This window comes from Coregonus lavaretus (assembly GCF_964263955.1).
Source record: "Coregonus lavaretus genome assembly, contig: HAP1_SCAFFOLD_460, whole genome shotgun sequence".
Lineage (NCBI taxonomy): Eukaryota > Metazoa > Chordata > Actinopteri > Salmoniformes > Salmonidae > Coregonus > Coregonus lavaretus.
In genome coordinates this window covers 272,175-290,276 of record NW_028162530.1, presented here as the reverse complement: position 1 = coordinate 290,276, position 18,102 = coordinate 272,175, and the positions used below count along the sequence as shown (strand labels likewise).

Genomic DNA, 18,102 nt, shown 5'->3' with positions numbered 1-18,102 from the left:
AGTTGACAGTCATGTTGACTGCATCTGGGTGTATGTATAAGGTTAACTATCATTTCAGTATCATGTCGGGTTCACCAAAACTATGTGTGTCGCAGGCCTGTTGGATTAAGTTGAGTGAGTTGATACTAATATTGACTGCGTGTGTTTGTGTGTGTGTGTCGCAGGTCTGTTGGATTAAGTTGAGTGAGTTGATACTAATATTGACTGCGTGTGTCTGTGTGTGTGTGTCGCAGGTCTGTTGGATTAAGTTGAGTGAGTTGATACTAATATTGACTGCGTGTGTTTGTGTGTGTGTGTCGCAGGCCTGTTGGATTAAGTTGAGTGAGTTGATACTAATATTGACTGCGTGTGTTTGTGTGTGTGTGTTGCAGGCCTGTTGGATTAAGTTGAGTGAGTTGATACTAATATTGACTGCGTGTGTTTGTGTGTGTGTGTTGCAGGTCTGTTGGAGTACGGTCATGAGAAGGGAGAGAAAGGAGGGAGCATATCCTTCAAGTTCAACCTGGTGGATCCAGAGGGCAACAAACTGATCGACCAGTCTTTCTACATCCGTGTACTAGGTAGGTTCCAGTCCTTCTACATCCGTGTACTAGGTATGTTCCAGTCCTTCTTTATCAGTGTACTTGGTAGGTTCCAGTCCTTCTACATCAGTGTACTAGGTAGGTTCCAGTTGTTCTTCATCAGTGTACTAGGTAGGTTCCAGTTGTTCTTCATCAGTGTACTAGGTAGGTTCCAGTCCTTCTACATCAGTGTACTAGGTAGTTTCCAGTCCTTCTACATCAGTGTACCAGGTAGGTTCCAGTCTTTTTTTATCAGTGTACTAGGTAGGTTCCAGTCCTTCTACATAAGTGTACTAGGTAGGTTCCAGGTCTTCTTTATCAGTGTACTAGGTAGGTTCCAGTCCTTCTTCTTCAGTGTACTAAGTAGGTTCCAGTCCTTCTACATCAGTGTACTAGGTAGGTTCCAGTCCTTCTACATCAGTGTACTAAGTAGGTTCCAGTCCTTCTACATCAGTGTACTAAGTAGGTTCCAGTCCTTCTACATCAGTGTACTAGGTAGGTTCCAGTCCTTCTTTATCAGTGTACTTGGTAGGTTCCAGTCCTTCTACATCAGTGTACTAGGTAGGTTCCAGTCCTTCTACATCAGTGTACTAGGTAGGTTCCAGTCCTTCTACATCAGTGTACTAGGTAGGTTCCAGTCCTTCTTCATCAGTGTACTAGGTAGGTTCCAGTCCTTCTACATCAGTGTACTAGGTAGGTTCCAGTTCTTCTTCATCAATGTACTAGGTAGGTAACTTTGTATGGTTTCTTCTTATGTAGGGAACACAGTACTGGCGATCAATTGGAAAAAGTCAGTTGCCAGTTGTTACTGGTAGTTGGTCCAGAGCGGTGGCCTTCTTTCCTGATGCGTTCCAAAAACACGTGGTCTGTTCTAGGCTTTCTGTTCCCATGTGGTTGAAACATCTTCACTCTCCGGTTTTGATCTCTCCTTCCCGCTATCATCTTCTTCGTCTCCTTCCCCCCCCGTTCCCCTGTCCCCCCCTCCAGAGGACCGCCTGCCCCCCTCTGTGGTAGTGAATAAGGGTCTGGTGTTGGATGAGAACTCAGTGAAGAAGCTGACTACTCTCCAGCTGTCAGCTACAGACCAGGACAGTGAGCCTGGAGAACTCGTGTACCGCATCACCAGGCAGACAGTGCTGGGGCATCTGGAGCACGCCAGCACCCCAGGTACTACTGCTGGAGCCCAGCTCAAACAGACACACACGCCTGCACAAAACATATTTTAAATGTAAATATATTTTACACACTCGTGCATAAACAAGCTTATAAAGGCTGAAACTTACACACACATACGCGTTCTAACGTACACACACATACACGCACACGCACACCTGTGTAATCCAACATGAAATAATGAGTCTCGCTCTAGTTGTTCTCTGAGTCTGAACCAGTGAGGCCAGCGCATACTCGCTTTGCATGACATGCTATCCGTTCTGCTTACAGTATATGCCGTTTAGCAGATGCTTTTATCCAGAACGCCCTACTACATCTAGATTTTTCGTAGCTGTCTATTTACCACCACAAACAGATGCTGGCATTAAGATTGCACTCGATGAGCTGTATAAGGCCATAAGCAAACATGAAAACGTTCATCCAGAGGCAGCGCTCCTAGTGGCCGGGGACTTTAATGCAGGGAAACTTTAATTTGTTCTACCTAATTTCTACCAGCATGTTAAATGTGCAACCAGAGGAAAAAATACTCTAGACCACCTTTACGCCACACACAGAGACACGTACAAAGCTGTCCCCCGCCCTCCATTTGGCAAATCTGACCATAACTCTATCATCCTGATTCCTGCTTATAAGCAAAAACTAAAGCAGGAAGCACCAATGACTCGGTTAATAAGGATGTGGTCAGATGACGCAGATGCTAAGCTACATGAATGTTTTGCTAGCACAGACTGGAATATGTTCCGGGATTCTTCCGATAGCATTGAGGAGTACGCCACATCAGTCACTGGCTTCATCAATAAGTTTTAGTCATTTAGCAGACGCTCTTATCCAGAGCGACTTACAGTTAGTGAGTGCATACATTATTTTAATTATAAAAAATAAATAAAAAATCATACTGGCTCCCCGTGGGAATCGAACCCACAACCCTGGCATTGCAAACACCATGCTCTACCAACTGAGCTACATCCCTGCTGGCCATTCCCTCTCCTACCCTGGACGACTTGTGCGCCGCCCCAAGGGTCTCCCGGTCGCGGCCGGCTTTGACAGAGCCTGGATTCGAACCAGGATCTCTAGTGGCACAGCTAGCACTGCGATGCAGTGCCTTAGACCACTGTGCCACTCGGGAGACCATACCCCAACCAGAAGCCATGGATTACAGGCAACATCCGCACTGAGCTAAAGGGTAGAGCTACCGTTTTCAAGGAGTGGGACTCTAACCCGGAAGCTTACAAGAAATCCCGCTATGCCCTCCGACGAACCATCAAACAGGCAAAGAGTCAATACAGGACTAAGATTGAATCGTACTACACCGGCTCCGACACTCGTCGGATGTGGCAGGGCTTGCAAACTATTACAGACTACAAAGGGAAGCATAGCCACAAGCTGCCCAGTGACACAATCCTACCAGACGAGCTAAATCACTTCTATGCTCGCTTCGAGGCAAGCAACACTGAAGCGTGCATGAGAGCATCAGCTGTTCCAGATGACTATATGATCACGCTCTCCGTAGCTGATGAGAGTAAGACTTTTAAGCAGGTCAACATTCAAAAGGCCGCAGGGCCAGATGGATTACCAGGACATGTACGCCGAGCATGCGCTGACCAACTGGCAAGTATTCAACATGTCCCTGACTGAGTCTGTAATACCAACATGTTTCAAGCTAACCACCATAGTCCCTGTGCCCAAGAACACTAAGATAACCTGCCTAAATGACTACCGACCCGTAGCACTCATGTCTGTAGCCATGAAGTGCTTTGAAAGGCTGGTCATGGCTCACATCAACACCATTATCCCAGAAACCCTAGACCCACTCCAATTTGCATATCGCCCCAACAGATCCACAGATGATGCAATCTCTATTGCACTCCACACTGCCCTTTCCCACGTGGACAATAGGAACACCTACGTGAGAATTCTATTCTATTCATTGACTACAGCACAGCGTTCAACACCATAGTGCCCTCAAAGCTCATCACTAAGTTAAGGACCCTGGGACTAAACACCTCCCTCTGCAACTGGATCCTGGACTTCCTGACGGGCCGCCCCCAGGTGGTAAGGGTAGGTAACAACACATCTGCCACGCTGATCCTCAACACGGGGGCACCTCAGGGGTGCGTGCTCAGTCCCCTTCTGTACTACCTGTTCATCCATGACTGCGTGGCCTAGCACAACTCCAACACCATCATTAAGTTTGCCGACGACACAACAGTAGTAGGCCTGATCACCGACAACGATGAGACAGCCTATAGGGAGGAGGTTGGAGATTTGGACGTGTGGTGCCAGGATAACAACCTCTCCCTCAACGTGATCAAGACAAAGGAGATGATTATGGACTACAGGAAAAAAAGAGGATTGAGCACGCCCCCATTCTCATCGACGGGGCTGTAGTGGAACAGCTTGTCCACATCACCAACGAACTATCATGGTCCAAACACACCAAGACAGTCGTGAAGAGGGAACGACAAAGCCTATTCCCCCTCAGGAGACTGAAAAGATTTGGCATTGGTCCTCAGATCCTCAAAAAGTTATACAGCTGCACCATCGAGAGCATCCTGACTGGTTGCATCACCGCCTGGTATGGCAACTGCTCGGCCTCCGACCGTAAGGCACTACAGAGGGTAGTGCGTATGGCCCGGTACATCACTGGGGCCAAGCTTCCTGCCATCTAGGACCTCTATACCAGGCGGTGTGAGAGGAAAGCCCTAAAAATTGTCAAAGACTCCAGCCACCCTAGTCACAGACTGTTCTCTCTGCTACCGCACGGCAAGTGGTACCGGAGCGCCAAATCTAGGTCCAAAAGGCTTCTTAACAGCTTCTACCCCAAGCCAGATGACTCCTGAACAACTAATCATGGCTTCCCTGACTATTTGCATTGTCCCCCACACCCCCTCTTTTACGCTGCTGCTACTCTGTTTATGATCTATGCATAGTCACTTTAACTCTACCCACATGTACATATTACCTCAATTACCTCGACTATAGCCTCCCTACTGTTATTTTATTTTACTGCTGCTCTTTAATTATTTCCTCTTTTAATTTTTTACTTATCTATTTTTTACTTAATATTTTCTTAAAACTGCATTGTTGGTTAAGGGCTTGTAAGTAAGCATTTCACTGTAAGGCACTTGTGGCAAATACAATTTGATTTGATTTGCAGTGTATACATAATGACTGTTTGTTGTGGCCCCAGAGGGAATCAAACCCATAATGAGTGTTTGGTGTGGCCCAAGAGAGAATTAAACCCATTATCTGGTATTGCTAGTGCCACTCTCTTTGCCAACACAGGATTAGTATGAAAATGCTACATTAACATGCTACAGACTGTGTTTTTTTGCACATCAAGTTTACAAAGCTAATGCTCAAACAACCATAAATGTGAATGGTTAATGCTAATAAATGCTAACTTCCACCCGCTACAGGAAGCCGCATCACTTCCTTCTGCCAGGCTGACCTGGCTTCACGTAGCATCCAGTACGTTCACACCAGCGAAGAAGAGAAGCATGCAGATGAGTTCTCATTCATCATGTCTGACGGGACTAATGAGGTACACACCCACCTCCACACACACACACGAACCCACCTCCACACACCCACACACACACACACACACACACACACGCACCTCCACACACACACTGGGCATAATGTCTCTCTCTAATGCAGCCTAATGAGCAGTAGAAGTACTTGGGTAAACATGTGAAAAGGTCATCCGGCCTTCACGATTGGCTAACTGCTGTGTATGTGACGGCTCTGTGTGTTGCCCATACGGTTATATTCAGGTTCCCATACGGTTATATTCAGGTTGCCCATACGGTTATATTCAGGTTCCCCATACGGTTATATTCAGGTTCCCCATACGGTTATATTCAGGTTCCCCTTACGGTTATATGCAGGTTCCCCTTACGGTTATATTCAGGTTCCCCATACGGTTATATTCAGGTTCCCCTTACGGTTATATTCAGGTTGCCCATACGGTTATATTCAGGTTCCCCTTACGGTTATATTCAGGTTCCCCTTACGGTTATATTCAGGTTCCCCATACGGTTATATTCAGGTTCCCCTTACGGTTATATTCAGGTTCCCCTTACGGTTATATTCAGGTTCCCCTTACGGTTATATTCAGGTTCCCCATATGGTTATATTCAAGTTGCCCATACGGTTATATTCAGGTTGCAACCTATATATATATGACGGCAGGTAGCTTAGTGGTTAAGAGCGTTGTGCCAGTAACCGAAAGGTCGCTGGTTCTAATCCCCAAGCCGACTAGGTGAAAAATCAGTCGATGTGCCCTTGAGCAAGGCACTTAACCCTAATTGCTCCTGTAAGTCGCTCTCTTTGGATAAAGTAATCCTTCTACCCCCCCCCCCCCCCCCCCCACAGCGGAGTCACTCACCACCTTCCGGAGACATTTGAAACCCCACCTCTTTAAGGAATACCTGGGATAGGATAAAGTAATCCTTCTACCCCCCCCCCCCCCCAAAAAAAAAATTTGTAAAGTGGTTATCCCACTGGCTATAGGGTGAATGCATCAATTTGTGAGTCGCTCTGGACTAGAGCGTCTGCTAAATGACGTAAATGTGCCCTTGAGCAAGGCACTTAACCCTAATTGCTCCTGTAAGTCGCTCTGGATAAGAGCGTCTGCTAAATGACTAAAATGTAAATGTAAATGATATTCTGGTTGCCCATACGGTTATATTCAGGTTGCCCACACGGTTATATTCAGGTTGCCCATACGGTTATATTCAGGTTGCCCATACGGTTATATTCAGGTTGCCCATACGGTTATATTCAGGTTGCCCATACGGTTATATTCAGGTTGCCCACACGGTTATATTCAGGTTGCCCATACGGTTATATTCAGGTTGCCCATACGGTTATATTCAGGTTGCCCATACGGTTATATTTAGGTTCCCCATACGGTTATATTCAGGTTCCCCATACGGTTATATTCAGGTTGCCCATACGGTTATATTCAGTTTGCCCATATGGTTATATTCAGGTTGCCCATACGGTTATATTCAGGTTGCCCACACGGTTATATTCAGGTTGCCCATACGGTTATATTCAGGTTGCCCATACGGTTATATTCAGGTTGCCCATACGGTTATATTCAGGTTGCCCATACGGTTATATTCAGGTTGCCCATACGGTTATATTCAGGTTGCCCACACGGTTATATTCAGGTTGCCCATACGGTTATATTCAGGTTGCCCATACGGTTATATTCAGGTTGCCCATACGGTTATATTTAGGTTCCCCATACGGTTATATTCAGGTTCCCCATACGGTTATATTCAGGTTGCCCATACGGTTATATTCAGTTTGCCCATATGGTTATATTCAGGTTGCCCATACGGTTATATTCAGGTTGCCCACACGGTTATATTCAGGTTGCCCATACGGTTATATTCAGGTTGCCCATACGGTTATATTCAGGTTGCCCATACGGTTATATTCAGGTTGCCCATACGGTTATATTCAGGTTGCCCATACGGTTATTTTCAGGTTGCCCATACGGTTATATTCAGGTTGCCCATACGGTTATATTCAGTTTGCCCATACGGTTATATTCAGGTTGCCCATACGGTTATATTCAGGTTCCCCATACGGTTATATTCAGGTTCCCAGACCATATGGCCAATTACAGAGTGGGATATTTTCTCTCCCGTATTACGCCATAGATATTAGATATTTGATCAGGATGTTGATCCGGATGATAGATATTAGATATGGTAGACCATAGATATTTGATCAGGATGTTCAGGTTGCGGCAGGTAGCTTAGTGGGTAAGAGCGTTGTGCCAGTAACCGAAAGGTCGCTGGTTCTAATCCCCGAGCCGACTAGGTGAAAAATCTGTCGATGTGCCCTTAAGCAAGGCACTTAACCCTAATTGCTCCCTGTAAGTCGCTCTGGATAAGAGCGTCTGCTAAATGACTAAAAACAAACAAAACAAAACATGTTGATCCGGATGATAGATATTAGATATGATAGACCATAGATATTTGATCAGGATGTTGATCCAGATGATACATATTAAATATGATAGACCATAGATATTTGATCAGGATGTTGATCCAGATGATAGATATTAGATATGATAGATATTTGATCAGGATGTTTGCTCATAAAGTATCAGATAGAACGGATTAGGGGATGTATGTGATACTATTTTTAACCAGGATGTGATTGCTCATGGCATTGAGATGTTTCCTGTGTATGTTGTGATGGGTGGCTCTGACGTGTGTGTTGTGATGAGTGGCTCTGACGTGTGTGTGTATATTGTGATGGGTGGCTCTGACGTGTGTGTGTGTATGTTATGATGGGTGGCTCTGACGTGTGTGTGTATGTTGTGATGGGTGGCTCTGACGTGTGTGTGTGTATGTTGTGATGGGTGGCTCTGACGTGTGTGTGTATGTTGTGATGGGTGGCTCTGACGTGTGTGTGTATGTTGTGATGGGTGGTTCTGACGTGTGTGTGTGTATGTTGTGATGGGTGGCTCTGACGTGTGCGTGTGTATGTTGTGATGGGTGGCTCTGACGTGTGTGTGTGTGTGTGTGTGTGTGTGTGTGTTGTGATGGGTGGCTCTGACGTGTGTGTGTGTATGTTGTGATAAGTGGCTCTGACGTGTGCGTGTGTATGTTGTGATGGGTGGCTCTGACGTGTGTGTGTGTGTATGTTGTGATGGGTGGCTCTGACGTGTGTGTGTGTGTATGTTGTGATGGGTGGCTCTGACGTGTGTGTGTGTGTATGTTGTGATGGGTGGCTCTGACGTGTGTGTGTGTGTGTGTGTGTGTGTATGTTGTGATGGGTGGCTCTGACGTGTGTGTGTGTGTATGTTGTGATGGGTGGTTCTGACGTGTGTGTGTGTGTGTGTGTGTATGTTGTGATGGGTGGCTCTGACGTGTGTGTGTGTATGTTGTGATGGGTGGCTCTGACGTGTGTGTGTGTTGTGATGGGTGGCTCTGACGTGTGTGTGCGCGTGTGTGTGTTGTGATGGGTTGTGTTTTGTATGGTGTCTTTAGGTTGATAACAGTGTTATGTATGGAGTCTTTAGCTTGATAACAGTGTTATGTATGGAGTCTTTAGCTTGATAACAGTGTTATGTATGGTGTCTTTAGCTTGATAACAGTGTTATGTATGGTGTCTTTAGGTTGATAACAGTGTTATGTATGGAGTCTTTAGGTTGATAACAGTGTTATGTATGGTGTCTTTAGCTTGATAACAGTGTTATGTATGGTGTCTTTAGGTTGATAACAGTGTTATGTATGGTGTCTTTAGGTAGATAACAGTGTTTTGTATGGAGTCTTTAGGTTGATAACAGTGTTATGTATGGTGTCTTTAGGTAGATAACAGTGTTTTGTATGGAGTCTTTAGGTTGATTACAGTGTTCTGTATGGTGTCTTTAGGTTGATAACAGTGTTCTGTATGGTGTCTTTAGGTTGATAACAGTGTTCTGTATGGTGTCTTTAGGTTGATAACAGTGTTATGTATGGTGTCTTTAGGTTGCCCAGACGTTCTACATCACCATCCGGCCGGTGGATGACTCCCTCCCCCTGCTGGTGGTTCCTGGGATGAGGGTTCAGGAGGGGGTCAGGAAGACCATCACTGAGTTTGAACTGAAGGCCACCGACGCTGACACAGAGGTGGAGTAGGACAGGCTGTCTGATCATTCACTACACACACACACACACACACACACACACACACACACACACACACACACACACTCCGTGTTCCCTGGCAGTAAGCTTAGCTAACCTACAGGGCCGTGAAAAAGTATTTGCCCCCTTTCTGATTTTCACTATTTCTGCATATTTTTTTATACTGAATGTTAACAGATCTTCAACCCAAACCTAATATTAGATAAAGGGAACCTGAGTATACAAATAAAACAATTAAAATATAGATTTTTTTATTTATTTAATTAACAAAGTTATGCAATACCCACTCAATAACTGGTTCTGCCACCTTTGGAAGCAGTGACTGCAACCAAATTATTCCTGTAGTTGTTGATCAGTCCCTCACATCGCTGTGGAAGAATTTTGGCCCACTCTGCAGGACTACTTTAACTCAGTGACATTTGTGGGTTTTCAAGCATGAACTGCTCGTTTCAGGTCCTGCCACAACATCTCAATTGGGATTAGAACTGGACTTTGACTAGGCCATTCCAAAAACTTCAAATGTTTGGGTTTTTTAAACCATTTTCATATAGACTTGATTGTGTGTTTTGGATCATTGTCTTGCTGCCCTTCAGCTTCAGCTCACAGACATATTGTCTGACATTCTCCTGTAGAATTATCAGATGCAGAGCAGAATTCATGGTTCCTTCTATTAAGGCAAGTCGTCCAGGTCCTGAGGCAGTAAAGCATCCCCAAACCATCACACTACCACCACCATGCTTGACCGTTGGTATGAGTTTCTTCCTGTGGAACAATGCAGTGTTTTTTTTTTTTTTTGCCAGACATAATGGGACCCGTATCGTCCAAAAAGTTTACTAAAGTTTGCCAAGAAGCACCTGGATAATCATCAAGACTCTTGGAAGATTGTTCTATGGACAGATGCTTCAAAAGTATAACTTTTTTGGACAACATATTAGGACATTCAGTATCAAAAATATGCAAAAGTCGAGACGTTTAGAAAGGGGGCAAATACTGTTTCACGGCAATGTATATCTGTACTGTAGCAACAAGATAGACCGGACACCAACAAAACAGAATGGCATTGTCACTAGCACAAGGGTGTAATGTAAAGGGGAGTTGGGCTGTCACTAGCACAAGGGTGTAATGTAAAGGGGAGTTGGGCTGTCACTAGCACGAGGGTGTAATGTAGAGGGGAGTTGGGCTGTCACTAGCACGAGGGTGTAATGTAAAGGGGAGTTGGGCTGTCACTAGCACGAGGGTGTAATGTAAAGGGGAGTTGGGCTGAAGACACCTTACATAGGGAGTGACGGTGTTCCTGATGTTTTGTACACTCAGTGTATGTTATATATCATAAGATATTCACACTAAAATGTCTCCCTCCAGGAGGAGTCCATCACCTTTACCATAGTCCAGGCCCCCCGTCACGGCAATATTGAGCGGACCAACAACGGACAGCACTACCGTCAGACCAACAGCTTCACCATGGATGACATCTACCAGAACAGAATCAGCTACAACCACGATGGCTCCAACTCACTGAAGGACAGATTCACCTTCACTGTAACTGACGGGACTAACGTCTTCTTTATGGTGGAGGAGGGGGGCAAGGAGGTGAGGGGAGGAGGGTGTGTGTGTGCGTGTGTGTGTGTGTGTGTGTGTGTGTGTGTGTGTGTGTGTGTGTGTGTGTGTGTGTGTGTGCGTTTATGAGTGAGGCTCAGAGTAAATTAACTTCACAGGCTGTCAGCTTGCCTGTCTGTCTCAGGTGTCACTATTATGGAAACAGACAGCAGGTTACTGCCATTTTTCTCTCTCTCTCTCTCTCTCTCTCTCTCTCTCTCTCTCTCTCTCTCTCTCTCTCTCTCTCTCTCTCTCTCTCTCTCTCTCTCTCTCTCTCTCTCTCTCTCTTTCTGTGTCTCTCTCTCTCTCTCTCTTTCTGTGTCTCTCTCTCTCTGTCTCTCTCTTTCTGTGTCTCTCTCTCTCTCTCTCTCTCTCTCTCTCTCTCTGTCTCTCTTTCTCTCTCGCTCTCTCTGACATTTCATAAATCCCTCATCCTGCCTCTGTCATTGTGTAGGTGTTGACTGCTGCACCCCAAATGTTTAAGATAGACATTCTGCCTGTTGATGATGGAACGCCTCGTATCGTCATTAACCTGGGTCTGCAGTGGCTGGAGTACATGGACAACAAGGTAAACACAGGCTTCGTCCTAAAATGGCACCCTGTTCTCTTTACAGTGCGCTACGTTTGACCAGGGTCCATATTGTACACTATGTGGGGAAAATGGTACCATTTGGTACACAGACAAAGTCAAATGATATCAGCTTTCAACTCCTGTCACTGATTCACCTCTTTCTGACTTCCTGTCACTGTTTCACCTCTTTCTGACTTCCTGTCACTGTTTCACCTCTTTCTGACTTCCTGTCACTGATTCACCTCTTTCTGACTTCCTGTCACTGTTTCACCTCTTTCTGACTTCCTGTCACTATGTGCGCTTGTTTACATCAACGTCTGACATTGTACTTGGAAGACCGTGTAATTTAATTAGAGAGAAGAAAAAAAAGAACCTTTATTGTTCTATTACATGCTAGAACATAACAAAAATGGAAACAGAAATGCAGAACAAATCCAAAACAAGCAGAATAGTTGAAGGTGTTAAGGCTACATGCAGAGTGAAGAGATCTGCTAGGGGACCTTACTGCTACAGAAGGGTGTGAGTTCTGTGGTTGACAGACACTTACTAGATGTCTTGAGTGGCTAGACTGGTTAATTCAGAGATGGCTTAAAATCCCCTAATATCCCTATTAAAACCCTTTAAATCGTTTGACCATACCAATAATATGATGGTTTGGCTGTATTTCTGTATGTTCCTCCAGCTCCAGTGTATTGTGCCACGGCGCTCTCTACTGGCAAATCAACAACCATCAACCTGACCCCGCCCCCATCAACCTGACCCCGCCCCCAGTCTATTTAGCAGTACTGGGGCGGTTTAATTTCACAGCAGCGTACTTGACATTGTCCTCCTGTTTCTGGGGCTGAGACGGTTGGACGGTGGAGTACAGACGCACTTTCTGCTTTTTCGTAGTGAACGCCATCGTGTGTCTGTTCTCTGTGCTGCAGTAGGGACCATGGCCATACCTGAGATGTTATCGTACACGGGACTAGAGTCTCACTGTCCAGGAGAGCAGAGGTTATTTTAACCTTCTAATCATATCAAATCAAATTGTATTTGTCACATGCGCCGAATACAACAAGTGAAATGCTTACTTACAAGCCCTTAACCAACAATGCAGTTTTAAGAAAGAATACCCTAAATAAAATAATAAAAATATATATAATTAAAGAGCAGCAGTAAAATAACAGTAGGGAGGCTATAAGGGGGGGAATAATACCAATAGTCTGGGTAGCCATTTGATTAGATATTCAAGAGTCTTATGGCTTGGGGGTAGAAGCTGTTTAGAAGCCTCTTGGACCTAGACTTGGCGCTCCGGTACCGTTTGCGCTATGACTAGGGTGGCTGGAGTCTTTGACAATTTTTAGGGCCTTCCTCTGACACCGCCTGGTATAGAGGTCCTGGATGACATGAAGCTTGGCCACAGAGATGTACTGGGCCGTACGCACTACCCTCTGTAGTGCCTTGCGGTCGGAGGCCGAGCAGTTGTCATACCACGCAGTGATGCAACCGGTCAGGATGCTCTCGATGGTGCAGCTGTAGAACCTTTTGAGGATCTAAGGACCCATGCCAAATATTTTCAGTCTCCTGAGGGGGAATAGGTTTTGTCGTGCCCTCTTCACAACTGTCTTGGTGTGCTTAGACCAATGTTAGTTTGTTGGTGATGCGGACACCAAGGAACTTGAAGCTCTCAACCTGCTCCACTACAGCCCCGTCGATGAGAATGGGGACGTGCTCGTCCTCTTCTTTTTTCTGTAGTCCACAATCATCTCCTTTGTCTTAGTCACGTTGAGGGAGAGGTTGTTATTCTGGCACCACACGGCCAGGTCTCTGACATCCTCCGTATAGGCTGTCTCATCGTTGTCGGTGATCAGGCCTACCACTGTTGGGTCATCGGCAAACTTAATGATGGTGTTGGAGTCGTGCCTGGCCATGCAGTCATGATTGAACAGGGAGTACAGGATGGGACTGAGCACGTACCCCTGAGGGGCCCCCGTGTTGAGGATCAGCCTGGCAGATGTGTTGTTACCTACCCTTACCACCTGGGGGCGGCCCGTCAGGAAGTCCAGGATCCAGTTGTAGAGGGAGGTGTTTAGTCCCAGCGTCCTGAGCTTGGTGATGAGCTTTGAGAGCACTTTGGTGTTGAACGCTGAGCTGTAGTCAATGAATAGCATTCTCACATACAGTGAGGGAAAAAAGTATTTGATCCCCTGCTGATTTTGTACGTTTGCCCACTGACAAAGAAATGATCAGTCTATAATTATAAACAAACAAAAAAATCCAGAAAAACGTATGTCAAAAATGTTATGAATTGATTTGCATTTTAATGAGGGAAATAAGTATTTGACCCCCTCTCAATCAGAAAGATTTCTGGCTCCCAGGTGTCTTTTATACTGGTAACGAGCTGAGATTAGGAGCGCATTCTTAAAGGGAGTGCTCCTAATCTCAATTTGTTACCTGTATAAAAGACACCTGTCCACAGAAGCAATCAATCAATCAGATTCCAAACTCTCCACCATGGCCAAGACCAAAGAGCTCTCCAAGGATGTCAGGGACAAGACTGTAAACCTACACAAGGCTGGAATGGGCTACAAGACCATCGCCAAGCAGCTTGGTGAGAAGGTGACAACAGTTGGTGCTATTATTCGCAAATGGAAGAAACACAAAAGACCTGTCAATCTCCCTCAGCCTGGGGCTCCATGCAAGATCTCACCTCGTGGAGTTGCAATGATCATGAGAATGGTGAGGAATCAGCCGAGAACTACACGGGAGGATCTTGTCAATGATCTCAAGGCAGCTGGGACCATAGTCACCAAGAAAACAATTGGTAACACACTACGCCGTGAAGGACTGAAATCCTGCAGCGCCCGCAAGGTCCCCCTGCTCAAGAAAGCACATATACAGGCCCGTCTGAAGTTTGCCAATGAAAATCTGAATGACTCAGAGGAGAACTGGGAGAAAGTGTTGTGGTCAGATGAGACCAAAATCGAGCTCTTTGGCATCAACTCAACTCGCCGTGTTTGGAGGAGGAATGCTGCCTATGACCCCAAGAACACTATCCCCACCGTCAAACATGGAGGTGGAAACATTATGATTTGGGGGTGTTTTTCTGTTAAGGGGACAGGACAACTTCACTGCATCAAAGGGACGATGGACGGGGCCATGTACCGTCAAATCTTGGGTGAGAACCTCCTTCCCTCAGCCAGGGCATTGGAAATGGGTCGTATTCCAGCATGACAATGACCCAAAACACACGGCCAAGGAAACAAAGGTGTGGCTCAAGAAGAAGCACATTAAGGTCCTGGAGTGGCCTAGCCAGTCTCCAGACCTTAATCCCATAGAACATCTGTGGAGGGAGCTGAAGGTTCGAGTTGCCAAATGTCAGCCTTGAAACCTTAATGACTTCTGCAAAGAGGAGTGGGACAAAATCCCTCCTGAGATGTGTGCAAACCTGGTGGCCAACTACAAGAAATGTCTGACCTCTGTTATTGCCAACAAGGGTTTTGCCACCAAGTACTAAGTCATGTTTTGCAGAGGGGTCAAATACTTATTTCCCTCATTATAATGCAAATCAATTTATAACATTTTTGACATGCGTTTTTCTGGATTTTGTTGTTGTTATTCTGTCACTCACTGTTCAAATAAACCTACCATTAAAATTATAGACTGATCATGTCTTTGTCAGTGGGCAAACGTACAAAATCAGCAGGGGATCAAATACTTTTTTCCCTCACTGTAGGTGTTCCTTTTGTCCAGGTGGGAAAGGGCAGTGTGGAGTGCAATAGAGATTGCATCATCTGTGGATCTGTTGGGGCGGTATTCAAATTGGAGTGGGTCTAGGGTTTCTGGGATAATGGTGTTGATGTGAGCCATGACCAGCCTTTCAAAGCACTTCATGGCTACAGACGTGAGTGCTACGGGTCGGTAGTCATTTAGGCAGGTTACCTTAGTGTTCTTGGGCACAGGGACTATGGTGGTCTGCTTGAAACATGTTGGTATTACAGACTCAGACAGGGAGAGGTTGAAAATGTCAGTGAAGACACTTGCCAGTTGGTTAGCACATGTTCGGAGTACATGTCCTGGTAATCCATCTGGCCCTGCGGCCTTGTGAATGTTGACCTGTTTAAAGGTCTTACTCACATCGGCTACGGAGAGCTGATGCTCTTATGCATGTTTCAGTGTTACTTGCCTCGAAGCAAGCATTGAAGTAATTTAGCTCGTCTGGTAGGCTCGTGTCACTTGGCAGCTCGCGGCTGTGCTTCCCTTTGTAGTCTGTAATAGTTTGCAAGCCCTGCCACATCTGACGGGCGTCGGAGCTGGTGTAGTACGATTCGATCTTAGTCCTGTATTGACACTTTGCCTGTTTGATGGTTCGTTGGAGGGCATAGCGGGATTCTTGCAATACTTTAAAACAATATATTACATTCTGGAACATAACACATATGGAAAGAGAAATGCAAAACAAATTGTATTCATTTCTTACAGAAAATCTTTCATGTTTTAAGTAATGTTAGACAATATGAGTGTCTGATAATTACAGTTAATTGGGGGAAACGCTGTGTGCCACTATCAACACTTTTCTGTCACTTTGTGCACTTACCTGCAATAATGATAGGCATTGTAATTGTGAAATAATGTTATTATGGGCAATGGGCAATCTGCTGGTAAAATATTATATGCTATCTTGATTTAAGAGTTAGAGTATATTTGGACAGGTCTCTAAATATTTGCTTGGCTAACTGACTCTTCAACTTTTCCCATTAGTATCTTGAAGAAGAATCATTTAATTCCCACAGTGAATTATTGTAATGTTTGTTTATGTGTCAATTAATCCCTTAAAGGATGGGATTAAGTATCAGGGGTTGGATTTTGTTTTTGTTGCGCTATCTCCCCCTAATGGTCTATGATGGTCCTAACGTCTCAATTCTTGTTGATTTCCTGGCCACTAAACTTGATTGACTGACTGACTGACTGGTTGATTGACTGACTGATTGACTGACTGACTGACTGACTGGTTGGTTGGTTGGTTGATTGACTGACTCACTGACTGACTGACTGACTGGTTGATTGACTGACCGTCTGATAGACTGACTGACTGACTGACTGACTGGTTGATTGACTGACCGTCTGATAGACTGACTGACTGACTGGTTGATTGACTGACCGTCTGATAGACTGACTGACTGACTGACTGACTGGTTGGTTGACTGACCATCTGATAGACTGACTGACTGATTGACTGATTGATTGATGTTGCAGGCCACCAACCTGATCAGTAAGAAGGAGCTGTTGACCATGGACCCGGACACAGACGATGGTCAGCTGGTCTATGAGGTCACTGCAGAGCCTAAACACGGCTTCCTGGAGAGCAAACTGAAACCTGGCGCTCCCATCACCCGCTTCACACAAGGTATAGTGTCTCTGTGTGTGTGTGTGTGTGTGTGTGTGTGTATGTGTCTCTGTGTGTGTGTGTGTGTGTGTGTGTGTGTGGGGTTGGGGGGGGTATTGAGTATTTAGTATAGAGTGAGACTATTGAAGAGGGTTTCAATTAAAACAATGTTAGTCTATATTGTGCTAACGTTAGTCTATGTTGTGCGAACGTTGTCTATGTTTTGCTAACGTTAGTCTATGTTGTGCTAACGTTAGTCTATGTTTTGCTAACGTTAGTCTATGTTGTGCTAACGTTAGTCTATGTTGTGCTAACGTTAGTCTATGTTTTGCTAACGTTAGTCTATGTTATGCTAACGTTAGTCTATGTCGTGCTAACGTTAGTCTATGTTGTGCGAACGTTAGTCTATGTTATGCTAACATTAGTCTATGTTGTGCTAACGTTAGTCTATGTTGTGCTAACGTTAGTCTATGTTGTGCTTACGCTAGTCTATGTTGTGCTAACGTTAGTCTATGTTATGCTAACGTTAGTCTATGTTGTGCTAACGTTAGTCTATGTTGTGCTAACGTTAGTCTATGTTGTGCTTACATTAGTCTATGTTGTGCTAACGTTAGTCTATGTTATGCTAACGTTAGTCTATGTTGTGCTAACGTTAGTCTATGTTGTGCTAACGTTAGTCTATGTTGTGCTTACATTAGTCTATGTTGTGCTAACGTTAGTCTATGTTATGCTAACGTTAGTCTATGTTGTGCTAACGTTAGTCTATGTTGTGCTTACATTAGTCTATGTTGTGCTAACGTTAGTCTATGTTATGCTAACGTTAGTCTATGTTGTGCTAACGTTAGTCTATGTTGTGCTTACATTAGTCTATGTTGTGCTAACGTTAGTCTATGTTGTGCTAACGTTAGTCTAGGTTGTTTTAACATTGTGGTAACTTCGTCCCCTGCCCTCCAGCTGACATTAATTTGGGCTTGATACGCTACGTGCTCCATGAGGAGAGCATGACAGAGACCATGGACAACTTTAAGTTCCTGGTGAAGGACAGCAAGCCCAACATTGTCTCTGATAACTTCTTCCATATCCAGTGGTCCCTCATCAGCTTCCAACACAGGAGGTGAGAGAGGCAAGGCCAGCTATTCTGTAACAAGTAGGGCCCAGCGTGCAGCTTCACTG

The 18,102-nt window shown here is 45.1% G+C and overlaps 1 protein-coding gene across 1 annotated transcript in view; it reads left to right on the top strand.

Annotated features, from left to right (window-relative positions):
- The window catches only part of LOC311119184 (extracellular matrix organizing protein FRAS1-like), a gene marked incomplete at both ends in the record, with an annotated part of 161,521 nt that overhangs the window by 93,769 nt on the left and 49,650 nt on the right, over positions 1-18,102 (top strand). The window contains 8 exons of the mRNA XM_084193920.1: positions 441-560; positions 1,548-1,727; positions 5,153-5,277; positions 9,236-9,376; positions 10,757-10,984; positions 11,445-11,558; positions 16,800-16,950; positions 17,884-18,043. Of these exons, the coding sequence (XP_084050046.1) occupies positions 441-560; positions 1,548-1,727; positions 5,153-5,277; positions 9,236-9,376; positions 10,757-10,984; positions 11,445-11,558; positions 16,800-16,950; positions 17,884-18,043 (1,219 nt within the window). The remainder of the gene's footprint in view (positions 1-440; positions 561-1,547; positions 1,728-5,152; positions 5,278-9,235; positions 9,377-10,756; positions 10,985-11,444; positions 11,559-16,799; positions 16,951-17,883; positions 18,044-18,102) is intronic.